Raw genomic sequence first — 14,720 nt, forward strand, 5'->3', positions numbered from 1 at the left:
GCAGTGTTTCTTCCCTTTTTCGGGACGTCTCTAAAGTCAGACCCGTTCCCAGCTCAGGTTTTTAGTGGTGCCCCAGCAGCTGCTGTGGGAGAGGGACCTGCCAAGGGAGCAAGGAGGTGAAGGAGGGCTTGGGGCTGCTCTGGACCCCCACAGCATGACTAAAGAAAGAGTGGGCTGGATGCTTTTCTTGTACGACATGGTCTTACGTGTTTCACACTTCGAGCGACTGTCTTCTGTTCTGGAGAAAGTCTGGGCAGGCGGAGGCGAGGCAGTCACTTCAGCACGTCCTCGGGCCCCAGCCTCGGCTGGACCTGCTGACACCATCCCCGTCCACACACAAGGGGCTGTGACGCAGGACCTGGGCGGACACGGGGAAGCCGAGCTCCTCAAGCCGACGGCACGATGCTGGAGAAGAACCCTGAGTCCTCAGGGAGGAGCCAGCCCGGCTGGCAGCCGAGGAGGCAGGTGAAAGGCAGAGGGAAGAGCTTACCTGGAAATTAGCAGTAAATGCTTCTTAACTTCTATCATGCCCTAGTTTAGCTGTCTGTTCCTCCATTCCTTCCACCTCTTCCACTTTCTCTTTTTTTTACCTTCCTTTCTTGGTCTCTTCCCACTTCCTCTTTGTTTTCCTTGATTTTCTCCATCTCTTCTGCCTCAGCCTACCTACCTGCTGTCCTGCTCCCCCTCCTCGCTCCCACGCAGCAGCTCCACGCACGGGGACCCCCTTTACCTTGTAACTCCTTCTGACCCACAGCCTGCAAGCCCTTCTGAATTTGTTTCTCACATACCTTCTCGTTTTAGCCCATACACATTATTCAAAGTGTCTTCAGAGTTATGAGCTTTTTGACTATGCAATAGCGGGAGAGCTCCCAAGCCCCTGACAGCAGCAGTCCTGCCAGAACTTTCTTTCCCCACCGACTAGGGCTGTTGCCCACTTGGACAGAAGTGGTAGGCTCAGCAGCTGTAAGCCTGAGATTAAAGATAATTATTCTTACATTTTCCTGACTCCTAAAATCAAAGCGTGAGCTTTGCTTAGGGTATTTTCTGAGATGAATCTGTCACCAAACGCTTTTCTTGTTTTTCATAAATACACCAAACACAGAAACTTTCATTTTCTATTAAAATCACATTTACTCCAACAGTGATCTGAACAGCAGCAACTTTAGGCACGGCCAAACTCCTCCCGGCAGTCTGTGTACTAGAGTAAGCTGAGCAAGTGTCTCACCCACACTTGACCCAACCACAGGAGATGCTGGAGGCCTCCAGTGAACTGAAAGCTGGAAGTGGTGATTCTGTTCTAAACCAGGGACTTCCAGTTGGTAGTGCATCTTCTCTTGCTGTGCAGCAATCAGTGCCAAGCAAGGTGCATGTCAGCTAAACATCCATGCTGGCAACAGTTTCTGTGCAATCTTGTCATAGCAAAACAAGTGAACTATCAGCTTTGGGACTAATTGTACATTTTGTTTGGGGGTATAATATCACAATTACATTTGTCCTCCACACTTCAACAGTTTCTCCAAATGAAGTTTAGCATCTTTTGCTCACTGTGCATCATAACAACTTTTATAGGGAAGGGTAGAGCTAAACAGTTTCTTGGAGAAGCTTGTTATAAGTCAGCGTATTGCTCGTAGCTATTGCATTTTTCAGGCACTGCCAGAAGTAGGGCTGAGATCGAGGGTTAGTTGGCCATTCCAGGACAGAACTTCTGCACAGCCTCTTCCTCAGCCGGACATACCGGGACTTCTGCAAAACCTTCTCAAGAAATATCAAGACGATGACATCCATTTTTTCATCTAGAAGCCGCTGGTGGGCCATGTAAAATGTTGTCTTGAAGCTGCCGCTTTTAATATACTTGTTGGTCAGCACAAATATGGTCTTTTTGCTCAGCTGAATGCTCTGGGAAAGGTTGTCAAAGACTGGCTGTCCTGGGAGCCAGTCCCTTTCTTGCAGGCATAAGTTGAACTGTTTGGCTTTTTGATCTTCCAGCCTCTCAACCAGTTCTGTCAGCACCCAGTCATTCACAGCTGGATCTTCATTGTCATAGGCAATAAAAGCATCGTAGCAAGCATCTGGTAAAGATAAACGCCGATAGCCCTTCAACTTGGCAGTGCAGTAATGGTAACTATACCACACATCCCAGAAATAGAGATGGCTCGTCACTGTGAACACCATAAAGCCTAGGACAGCTGAAGCTGACAGAGCATACAGGATCAAATACGAGGTGTCCAGCTCACAGGTATACAGGTCCAAGTAAACCACGCTCCTTCCTTTATGTGCCCCTGGGCCAGCACAGGTCACGTCTGTGGCCAGAAGAGGAATAGTCACTTGAGTCTGATTGATCCACCAAACAAACCACACGGCATCACAGTTGCACTTGAAAGGATTACCATGCAAAAGCAGCATCCTCAGGTTGTTAATGACACTTTCAGGGAAGCTAGATTTCTTAATTACTTGGATCTTGTTTGAGCTGAGGTCCAAATATTTCAATTTAAAAGCACCTCTGAGAAAATATTTGGTTAGCCGTTGAATGCGATTGTTTCGGAGCATCAGTTCTTGGAGGGATGAAGAGCAATTGGACAGCTCTCGGGGAACAGTAGCCAGAAGGTTATTGCTGAGGTCCAAAGTTACTAGTTTCTTCAGATAGTGGAGCGTTCCCCAGTTGAAACTCTTCATCTGGTTATTGGTTAAGTTGAGGATCTTGAGTTCTGGAGGCATAGCTTCAAAAACACCAGGAGGCAAAAAAGCAAGTGAGTTGAAGGAAATATCTAGTTGTTCCAGGCTGGTCAGATTCTTGAAGAATGACAAGTATCTAGCACTCCCATCCATCCATAAAACATGTAAATGATTTCCTCTGAATTCTAAAATTTGAAGAGATTGACTTTCCATTCCTGTGTCAATAGAGGTAGAAATCTCATTCTCATTCATCATCAGCTTCTTCAGATGGGCCAAGTTTTTAATAAAACTAAGGACTTGAGTAACACCTTCTGCCAGAAAATAATGTTTGTTATTGCTCAGGTCTAGAATTTCTAAAAGATTTAGCTCTTTGAAAGCAGTTGAGTATAGCAAGTCAATCCTGTTATTAGAAAAATCCAGGTATTTCAATCCAGACAAATAGTTGAATTCACTTCCATTTAAAGTTTGACTTATTGCATTACCTGACAAGTTGAGGCATCTGAGGAAACTAAGATCATGGAAATCTGAGGGGTTAATAAAAAATATGTTGTTTCTGCTTAAATCCAGAGTTTCTCCGTATTTCAGGCACTCTTCCTTAACTGAAGATTGGTAGGAAGCAGCCTCTTTGTCTTTGGACCTGCAACTTCGCCCATACTCATCATACCTGAAATAATGCAGCTCTTGTAATACTTGCCTCTTGTATTGCTCTACTGAAATCCTACTGTTAGAGCAAAATCCATAAAAGTTGCTTTCACCTGAAGAAGGAGAAATTTTATTCATTGAGAGGTCTATGAGTTTAAGAGCTGGGAATTCCTTGAACACTCTCAGGTCAGCAACTTTAATAAAATTAGTCCCAAGATCTAACACTGTTAGATTTCTAAGACTGAGCAATGGATCCAGGTTTCCTTCTCTCAGTTCTTTAAAGACATAACCCCTGAGCCTGAGGGTTTCCAAGTTAGAGAGGAAGGAAAATGTCTTAGACAGATTCAAGGATGGTGAATACACCTTCAGTTCAAAATTAAAGGACAGATCAAGCTCTACAAGGCTGGGGATAAACTTCAAAAATTGAGCATCTCCAATCTCCTTTATGAGGAAATTTTGGGAGAGGTCGAGAACTTCGAGATTCCTGGTGTTTTTAAACCAGCTGCTGGGTATGCTATGAAGAGAGTTACTGTGAAGTCGCAAAGTTCTTAAATTTTTCAAGGCATAAAAAGCCTTTGAATGTATCTCAATTGTGCTCTTGGGGCAGGGAATACAAGGATATGGGGCATTGTAGCAACGTGGGCAATTACCACTTAGATCAAGAATTTCTAGGTTGTGAAGGGCACTTAAATCATGTTCCTCAATCACTTGAATCATGTTATTGTAAATATACAATTCCTTTAAAGTAGATGACAAATTGGGTGGGATATGAGTTAAGTTGTTAGACTTCAGGGATAGTATTGTTAATTTTTTCAGCTCCAGAAAGGCTGTTTTTTCAATTTCAAATGAAACATTGCATGGATTGCGGTAGTAACAGTTCTGTCCCAGATACAATACTTCTACGTTTCCTAGCTCTGACAAATTGGCTTTCTGGATAGAAAAGATACTGTTCGCTTCCAGGCTCAGCAGACTTAAAGTACTAGGAAGACCCTGGGGTATTTCCAACAGCTGGTTTGCATCCAAATACAATGACTTCAATCTTGTCAGGGCAGCAAAACTGCCATTCTCAATCTTCAGTCTCCTGGTGCACACATGATCTTTGGGCCCCATTCTGACAGGCACACAGTTGCATCTGAAGTCAATCTCCACAAGGTTTTCGAGATGAGCAAAGGATGTTGGAGAGATATGGGGGATATGGTTAATAGTCAGGGTAAGGTTGGTAGCGTTTGCAGGGATCCCTCTGGGGACTTCCATGAGACGCCGATCGGTGCAGTCCACTGTCACGGTACCTTCAAAGGCTTTAACATCACAGGGTAAACTTTTGGGAAACCAAGATCCTGACAGCAGTATCGGAAATAGGAAGAGCAAGACAAACGGGAACGCATTTGACATCCTTGCACAAGGTACCTAAACATAAGGAAATAGGGAGGTATTAATTTAAATGCAACGGGAACATGTCACAGGATATCAGATCAAGCATGTAATGGGTTAGCACAAATACACAGCTAACCTGGAGTCCTGTCTCTCACAATAGCTAGAAGTGGATGTGCAGGTAGGATGATAAGTTTGGGGAAGGCATATGTTGGCATTTCCTCAAATGCTTTCTTTACTTTCTTATCACTGTTATTGTACTGTTAAGATAAAGACCACTCTCTATAATGAATCATAAAAAAAAACCTACTGAAAAAATGACAAAGCAGGTGAATAAAGGCTATGTCTTTGTGAATTTTCTTTTTTAAGGGGAAACAAATGCTGTTAAACATCCAGCAGATTGCCATTGTACGATAGCGTAAATGAGCAAAGTTAATTTTTTGAAGCATATGAAACAGAGAAAATCTATAGTCACTTAAAAGCTAGTGTAAATTTTCAAAACCACACTAACATGTCAGTGCCTAATTTGAATTTCACATTATCATAAGAATTCTTAGAATCATAGAATATAATCATAGAATTATTTAGGTTGGAAAAGACTTTTAAGATCATCACGTCCAACCATTAGCCTAACAATGCCAAGTCTACCACTAAACCACATCCCTAAGTGCTACATCTACACATCTTTTAAATACCTCCAGAGATGGTGACTCCACCACTGCCCTGGGCAGCCTGTTCCAGTGCTTGACAACCCTTTTGGTGAAGAAATTGTTCCTAATATCCAATCTAAACCTCCCCTGGCACAACTTGAGGCTATTTCCTCTTGTCCTATCATGTTATTTGGGAGAAGACTCACACCCACCTTGCTACAACCTCCTTTCAGGTAGTTGTGGAGAGTGAGAAGCTCTCCCCTGAGCCTCCATTTCTCCAGATGAAACAACCCCGGTTCCCTCAGCTGCTCCTCATAAGACTTGCACTCTAGAGCCTTCACCATCTTCGTTGCCCTTCTCTGGACACGCTCCAGCACCTCCATGTCTTTCTTGTAGTGAGGGGCCCAAAACTGAACACAGTATTTGAGGTACATCCCCCCCCAGTATAGGGGGAGGATCACTGCCCTACTCCTGCTGGCCACACTGTTTCTGATACAAGCCAGGATGCTCTTGGTCTTCGTGGCCACCTGGGCACACTGCTGGCTCATAATTAGCCAGCTGTCAGCCAACACCCCCAGGTCCTTTTCCATCAGGCAGATTTCCAGCCCCTCTTCCCCAAGCCCGTAGCTTTGCATGGGGTTGTTGTGACCCAAGTGCAGGACCCGGTACTGAGCCTTGTTGAACTTCATACAATTGGCCTCGTCCCATCGATCCAGCCTGTCCAGATCCCTCTGGAGACCCTTCCTACCCTCGAGCAGATCAACACTCCCACCCAACTTGGTGTCATCCGCAAACTTACTGAGGGTGCACTCGATCCCCTCGTCCAGGTCGTTGATAAAGATATTAAACAGAACTGGTCCCAGTACTGAGCCCTGGGGAACACCACTTGTGACCGGCTGCCAACTGGATTTAACTCCATTCACCACCACTCTCTGAGCCCAGCCATCCAGCCAGTTTTTTACCCAGCAAAGAGTACACCCGTCCAAGCCATAAGCAGACAATTTCTCCAGGAGAATGCTCTGCGAAACACTGCCAAAGGCTTGACAACAGCCGCAGTCTTTCCCTCGTCCACTAAGCAGATCATCTTGTCGCAGAAAGAGATCAGGTTAGTCAAGCAGGACCTGCCTTTCATAAACCCATGCTGACTGGGCCCGATTACCTGGTTGCCCTGGACATGCCACGTGATGCCACCCAAGATGATCTGCTCCATAGCCCTCCCTGGCACCGAGGTCAGACTGACAGGTCGCTCGTTCCCCGGATCCTCTTTCCAGCCCTTCTTGTAGATGGGCATCACATTTGCTAACCTCCAGTCAACTGGGACCTCCCCGGTTAGCCAGGACTGCTGACAAATGATGGAAAGTGGCTTGGTGAGCACTGTCGCCAGCTCCCTCAGTACCCTTGGGTGGATCCCATCTGGTCCCACAGACCTGTGTGTGTCTAAGTGGTGTAGCAGGTTGCTGACCATTTCCCAATAGATTATGGGGGCTTCATTCTGCTCCCCATTCCTGTCTTCCACCTCAGGGGGCTGGGTACCCTGAGAACAACTGGGCTTACTGTTAAAGACTGAGGCAAAGAAGGCATTAAGTACCTCAGCCTTTGTCACTATGTTTCCCCCCACATCCACTAAAGGATGGAGATTCTCCTTAGCCCACCTTTTGTTGTTAATGTCTTTATAGAAACATTTTGTATTGTCTTTTACCACAGTAGCCAGATTAAGTTCTGGTCATGCTTTGGCCCTTCTGATTTTCTCCCTGCATCGCCTCATGACATCTTTGTAGTCCTCCTGAGCTGCCTGCCCCTTCTTCCAGATGTCATGAACTCTCTTTTTTTTCCTGAGTTCCAGCCAAAACTCTCTGTTCAGCCAGGCTGGTCTTATTCCCTGCCAGCTCGTCTTTTGGCACATGTGGATGGTCTGCTCCTGGGCATTTAAGATTTCCTTTTTGAAGAATGTCCAGCCATGTAGCCAAGTGTTGGTTTGCATCATGCGTCTGTTCCTGCCTGCACTTTTTCCACTAACTGGTAAAATAGAGGAAAAGATAACCTGAGCACCAATCCCTCTGAATCACAGCCCCAGAGCTTTGTAGTCTTGCTTGATTCTGCCCAGGTTCCAGCTTACCATGTCATTCATGCCCACATGAGAGTGTCTAGTAAGTGTCAGAATGGATATATGGTTGACCTAAGCCAGTTAATGGCTGTACTTCCAGATGGTTTAATACCAGCTTGCATTTTCACTGTCGCATAAGGACAGGGGGCCAAGAGGGCACTGTATCAATGCGAAGTGTAAAAATGAAAATCAAAGTCAGATTTAAGATTGAGCATGTCCCATAAAAGAATAATAAACAGTAAACAATTGTGGCCAAAATCCTACAAGCATTTAAAGAACCTTCCAAAACACACTCTCTGTCTGTCAAGTCTTTGTGGTCTTGGCTACTTTATGGATTTGTCTGCATTATGGGAAGAGTAATAAGCTTTTAATATTTCACAACTTAACTTACTTATTAGTTACTTCCTCAGCAGCAGTCAATGTCAAAGAAACCCCGTCCCTCTGGCCAGAGGCAGCCAGCCAGGCAAGCAGGCTGCCAACCTTGGCTTGCCTAGCACAGGCAGAGGGACCATGAGCATTTTCCTGCCTTGCACAGCTTCTTAACTGCCTGTGCCTGGTGCTGGTCAAGAGATTTAAAGACAATAAAACCCACAATAATCAACATCATAATTTCTCCCTGGAAAACTCAGTGTTGAAGGCTTGGAGATGCATGGCACACAGAATGCTCTTAAACAACCAGGATTAGTGATGCATGGAATAATATTGACTGAATGTCAATACCCAGTTAAGCAGCTGAAAATCAGATGATTAGGTAAAGTGTTCGAGCTACTCGGAAATGTTTTTTTGCTTTAGCTGGGACACAAGAACATATAAACACCTGCTCATACACTATGTGAAAACCCTGTGGAGTGTTGCCAAAGACATGCCTTGCAGGTGGCACAGACTTGGAGATTAATTAAGGCTTCCTGTTGTATGCTCTGTTTACTTAGACCACTGTGTCCCCTGTATAACAACTTTGTGTTTCTGTGTTACCTTAGATAACTATGCTAAAATCTAGCTATGCATCTGTGTATCTGGAGGAGTGCTCTAGTGACTGGCAGGGCAGCAGATGTGAGAGAAGGCAGATCAAGTCTCACACAGCACTGCACTTCTGCTATCTAGATTCAACAGCCAAATGGAGTCACTTTGGGGATTCATTCAGTCAGCTTTTGAATACAAACTTCAGTATGGAAGGAAAAAAAATGCAAAGTCCACTGCAGATGTTGAATTCAGTGTATTGTCACATGAGATTTGTATTGGTAACCTGGTACTGTACCCCACCACAGCCTTTCCCATTGTCAGGAGGTGCTATGGTGCTTTCTTATTTTCAGCAGATCCTCAGAAAAAAGGCAATGTAGCTAAATATCGTGGCTGGTAGCCATGACTGTCATTCATACAATTACTCAGGGAAAACTAAGCTGGACTAATCAGGCTATGCCTGTGAATTCACATTTCATTATGTTCAACTCTTGTGAAGTCATTTGCTAAGAATCAAAATAATCTTCATTTGGTTTATAGCAATTCACGTTGGAAACTCACCCACACGGCGGCCACTGGGTAAGACAGCTCACCAGTGTCTTCAGTACAGTCTAACCAACCAACTTTAGAAGATGAGTAACTTTTCTGATTTCTTGATGTAGACAAGCACTTGGATGAAAATTATGAATAGGAATAATCAGAGTAAGCTGGGAGCTAATTTGGAGAACATAAAATGCATTAATTTCCTCCCACCATCCTAGCTCTTTTTTTCAGAACTTTTCTTCCTCTACTAATATGGGCAGGGATGTGGGAGGGAGAAGGAAGGACTCTACCATTGATGTTAATTACATGGAGAACCGAAGGTCTTTCTTTGAATGAAAAGGGACATTGCAGAAGAAAAATCTGGCTATGTTCTTGTAAATATTTTGCCTGCGTTCTTTTCCAAGGGACACACTATATTATGCATGTAAAAGACTTTATTAGGCTAATGAAAAACCAAAGAGTGCCTATCCTAACTGAACGGCCGGTGGTGCCCCAGTTCCTGCCTACCTCTATCTCTTGCTTTGCCAGACCAGCGTACCCCAAGGGCCAGCATCGTTAGTCAAGGCAGGTGCCCATGGAGCACAGGGGGGTGGGAGGGAAACCGCAGGGACTCTGCACTGCAGGACATGTCCATCCATCACATGGATGCCATTTATCTTCGTCTGCTGATGCACGCCACAGCAGACCATGAAGTGCCGACCCTCACCAGCCATGGACACGGCACCTGCAGCCACCGAGGGAAATACTGACAACCACTGCGGATCAAACTCCAGCAGCTTGTCTTCCTTTAAAAGAAGGAAGGAAAACCTCTGCTTCTAACTGGGAGTCAAACCACAGATTTGCTGCTCTTGAGGAAATGTTAATTAGAATCACCCTTTAAAGATTTGCTAAACTGAATTAAAACCTTCTGTCCAAGCAATAGAGCAGGGCTCGGGCAAGGCGAGATTGCAGTCTAGATTGCCACAAACTTTCCACGTGAGCTCATTCTTCGCCACTGCACTCAGACACCTAATTTTAGGCACTTACCCAAGTTCCTCAATTGATTGCCATCAACGTGGGCTGCACTGACGTTCAAGAGGGAGCGGGAGAGGAGGGCGGCCGCTCCGCCGGCGCTGCTCGGCTCTGAGCACGGAGGGAGCTCTGCCCGACCACGCACCGAACACAGACTAACGGCGCAGGTTTTGGTGCCTAAAATTAGGTGCAATGAACCTGGGCCTTAAAAGCCTTCATGAATAGGTTTGTAGGTTTCTTAAGAAGTCCAAAACGCCTTTTGAAACGTTCGCAATGCTCAGATTTTGAACTCTCATGTATTGCAGTATTTTTAGGAACCAAACTGTTGTTGCAGAGCCAGCCTAGCTCCTACCATCTTTGTGCTTCATTTCTTTGTATATCCTTCTGTTTCCCAATACCCTTTTAATGCATTAGCTATTTTTACTGTAAACTGTTACACTCTGGTGCTGTGTCCAACTATCTGCATGTGTAACACCTTGTGTCTATTATAGTACCAGCACAAATAAAAAAGATTGTTTTAATTAGAAGAAAAAAGCAATGCTGACTTGTGCAATGTCTTTGCAATGAGAAGCTAGTTTAAAAGTACAGCTAGAGGCATGCATGTGAACTGCTCTTTGTGATCTACACTCGGCTTTATAAGAAGTTCAAAAAGCACTAATCTGCCAGTATTAACTAGCATGTGCACAAACCCATAATGATTTAGGGCATTCTTCAAATATTCAGCAACAAAACAGCTAGGTGTTTCTGAAGCAAGTTTTCCTGTAGGGGTTCCATATGCATTTTAAGAGGTGGCAGGGGGAAGGCTAGAGAAAAAGAACACCTCAGAAGTTACAGCAATTAGAAAACACATTATTATACTCTCTGTAGCGCAGCAGTACAAATAAACGCTAGCCAGTTAGTACTAGTGCAAATAAATGCTTTCCTTTCCTGTCATCACGTATTGCAGCTTCTACCCACAATAGTAAATTTGAACATTTAGAATGCAGAAAAGGAGATTATGTTCTTGAAAGTCTTCTACAACAGTTCCAGTCAAAAAAGGTCTAAGAGCAAATTTAAAAGGAAATTTTAACATACCATTTTCTGTGTCTTCCAGGTCTGGCAGCTTTGTTGTTGGAGGAGACTATAAGTCAGAGCAGAAGAAAACAGTATAAAAGAGGTCCCCACTGGTTCAGCTCAGGTGCAGAGGCGAGTAGAACATGACATAACTCACTCAGGACAACAGCAGTAATCACTACTCTATCACGACTCTTCAGCTGGACTGCGACTTGAGAAATAATTAAATGTGAAACAAGTGCTGCAACCTACTTCCTCAAACATTTGTACTTAAAATTAAAAAAACAGTATCTCATTTACTCCTCCACACCCCATAAAAATAACTGACTAGTCTTATTTTTTCCCTTTTAAGCAAATTCTCATATTACTCATACGTTTATGCGCTGTTGTGACAAAAGGGTTTTTTGTTTTCCCTTTGGTCTCATATGCTGCAATTTGTTCTCTTTTTTGCTACATTTGAACACGGTTTTAATTTCAAACTGTGGACTTTACCTAGCTACAGTGTCAAACCATAAAGAACTATAATAAGACCTACTCCAAGAAGATAAACATCCAAGCCATGGGGAACCCCAAAGGAGGGCAGTTGGAAAATACTTGGTGACAGAGCGTAAGATCAATCAGCTACGAGGGAAATGTGTTACATACGGGTAACATTCACTTCAGACAACTAAGATTTGCAGAAGCTCACGTTCCTTCTCTCTGCCCCCCCCCTTTTTTAGTGTAAGCTGCATGGACAGAAATTGTTAACTGACATCAACAATATTTTATATGTTGAAGTTTAGTGATTTGTGTTATTATTATTGTTTGGGGTTCATTTCTGCTGCAAATACCTTCAAGAACTGGGACAAATCTCAAGCTGAATACTTTGTGGAAGAAATGTCTATTAAGTGAATGGGACTTTGGGGAAGGGAACCAAATTAAACCAGGAAAAAAAGGAGAGTGGTAAGGGCATAGGAAACAGCATACAAAAAGTAAAAACTGTGTGCGACACTGCAGAAGGGATAAAGATGACATGGCCAGACTTAAGCTGGTGACAATCCAGCATTTCATGGAACATGGTCGTGTTTGAGAATTCCTTACTTAGAAGTTTCTAGGCTTAGCAGGACAGACTAATTCAATAATTAGGACATTTGGGGGGGGGGGGGGAGTATGTCTTCTTTCCCTATGTATTTGTCTTTAAATTTTAAGTAATAGTTCATAATTTCTCTGACTCTTGTGGAGCTGAGGAACTCATTTCAGAAGACTGGAACCTGAAGAATGACTAGGGAAAGAATTTGCAATCATACTTTGAAATTCCCTGGGTTTAGTGGCCAAGTCATATAGACATAAACAAAACCAAGGAAGCGTACAGCATCATTACTGTTTCAATCAAGGCCTAGGAGATGGCTCATTAATTCAACATAGGTTCAGGACTATATTGATCACCTTTGTGCCTGATTACTAAAAGTACTGTAATAAAGTATGATTCCTCTGCTATTTACTGGTAACTGAATTTTTCTTCTGATATGAGATGCAGTGAGGTTTTCATTGGGGGTTATTATAATAAATGCAGACATCTCACTAAAATCCTGCTGCATTCTGCAGTGCCATTCAAATCATTTCTGGTAGGAGCAAAACCTTCCTTGCAAACACCCTACACGAGTTATTCCACTCCAAATATTTCACAGATTGTATGTCACCAGAACGGAAAGTTAGCTTCCATGCATTTATAGTTATTCACCTTATTATAAAGCAAATGTGCTTTATTAGTTGTGAAATAGTACCTAAGAGAATGACTTGGCACAAGTTGGATTGTGAAAGTTGATTTCTTCAAGCACCTAATCATGTCCCTGGTATATGACACTGGAACATCGCTTAAACATGAGATGCTTAATGCCCACTCGCTTTGGTTGTAAGTAAGTAGGTTTTCTAAAGCACAGCGTCCAGTCACCAAACCCTGTAATTTTTGACAGGTGCTCAGTGTCTTTGGAGATCTCCCTTGCAATCTATACCTACAAACTTCGGAAATTTTAATAGCTGCGCTGGCGCTTTGCCTTTTCTTTCGGACTAAGGCTGATTTAAATTTTTTTTTTTTATTAGGAACTTGCTGTCACCCAGCCAAGAGCACGAGTTTCAATTCCATGCAGAGCGAAACTGCCTCTTTAGCTGAACGGTAATAGAAACGCAGAGCGCTTTTTTGCTTTTTTTTTTAACCTAAGAAATGCAGGAAGCAAAATACAGCACTATTTCCCTTTGAAAGGTGGGGGGTAAATGCAAAGGAGCTCAGCAGTCCAGAACTTCAGAACTGTAATTTGATTTTTAGAGGAACAGGGAGTCACTGATACACTGATTTTAAAAGTTCAGGTTTCCCTCGGATGTTGTGTAAAATCTCTTTTGCCTCCTGTGAAACACAAAGTAACTGAAAGCAGAAAAGTACTTCCTACTGCACCACGTGCTAGGGGAGGTCCCACTGGTAACAATGCATGTATTTTGCCACCCCTGTGAGCAAAGAATATAATTTAAAATAGAGCAAGAGTCTTTACTCTCCTTTATCTGTCATCTACAGGTTTGGTTTTCAGTTAGATTGAAATGGGACTGATGCACATTACATTTTCTTTTTTTTCCTCTTCTAAATGAAAACTTAGAGCAAGTTGCTTTAGTTTCTTTATCAAAATCAGGATTCTGTTGTGTTTATCTTAAAGCTGGGTAGTTTACCTAAAGTCTTGAAGTCTTGAAGTAATGTCCTTTCTCTAATGTGCTAACCCTCATACCAATAATTCTGATAGCACCCCAAGTATTCATGCTTAATACCACATTCAGTGTAACATTGCATAATTTACCCAGGAAATTATCAAAGAGATAAGTTAAAAGTTGCTCAGGTTTTGAAATACATAAGTGGCTCTTTAGACTGATGTAGACAGATGATGAAAAGAACCACAAAGAGAAATGGATAGCAAAATTGAGGAAATGATAACAAAATCACTTGCAGAAGCCTTAAGGGATGTAAAAATACAGGATCCTCGCTAGCAGCAGTTGCAGAAATGTGTTTGCAGGCACTAAAAATAACCAAAACAATAAGCAGAAGACAATAGTAGAGAAGACTGGCCTACAACAAGGGCAGAGGAAGCTCTCAGAGCTCTGGTGAGGGAGAATCACAGATCTGCACAAGAGCTTGCCCAATCGCCCAGTTTGCTGACATATGGCTGAGGGAGCCACTACCACGACAGAAATAAGACTTTCCCATTTCTGAAAGCTGAGGCTACCCCAGTGCCAAGACTGACCATTTGGTGTTTACAACAGGTTAAAACTGTTTGATTACCAAAGGCGCCTGGTATTCAAAGAACAGAATAGAATAGAATAATTTCAGTTGGAAGGGACCTACAACGATTGTCTAGTCCAACTGCTTGCCCAATTCAGGGCTGACCAAAAGTTAAAGCATGTTATTAGGGGCATTGTCCAAATGCCTCTTAAACACTGACAACCTTGGGGCATTGACCACCTCTCTAGGAAGCCTGTTCCAGTGTTTGAGCACCCTCTCATTTAAAAAAATGCTTCCATTTAAGCCACTTATACAGTGTATACTGTATAGTATAAACTTATACTGGTGTATACTGTATAAAATCTAAACAGTCCAGTCTAAGCCTCCCCTGGCACAGCTTTGAATCATTCCCACGTGTCCTATCACTGGATCCCAGGGAGAAGAGCTCAGCACCTCCCTCGCCACGTCCCCTCCTCAG

The 14,720-nt window shown here is 43.3% G+C and overlaps 1 protein-coding gene across 1 annotated transcript; it reads right to left on the minus strand.

Moving 5' to 3' along the window:
- Nucleotides 1-1,468: 1,468 nt before the first annotated feature.
- TLR7 (toll-like receptor 7) lies at nucleotides 1,469-11,145 on the minus strand. The gene is made up of 2 exons (XM_010581565.1): nucleotides 11,026-11,145; nucleotides 1,469-4,722 (listed from the first exon to the last, which is right to left on the minus strand). The coding sequence occupies exons 1-2, from the start codon at nucleotides 11,026-11,028 to the stop codon at nucleotides 1,582-1,584; spliced, it is 3,144 nt and encodes a 1,047-aa protein (XP_010579867.1). The 5' UTR covers nucleotides 11,029-11,145; the 3' UTR covers nucleotides 1,469-1,581.
- Between the last annotated feature and the right edge of the window lie 3,575 nt (nucleotides 11,146-14,720).

This window comes from Haliaeetus leucocephalus, unplaced genomic scaffold (genome assembly GCF_000737465.1).
Source record: "Haliaeetus leucocephalus isolate CR32 unplaced genomic scaffold, Haliaeetus_leucocephalus-4.0 Scaffold795, whole genome shotgun sequence".
NCBI lineage: Eukaryota > Metazoa > Chordata > Aves > Accipitriformes > Accipitridae > Haliaeetus > Haliaeetus leucocephalus.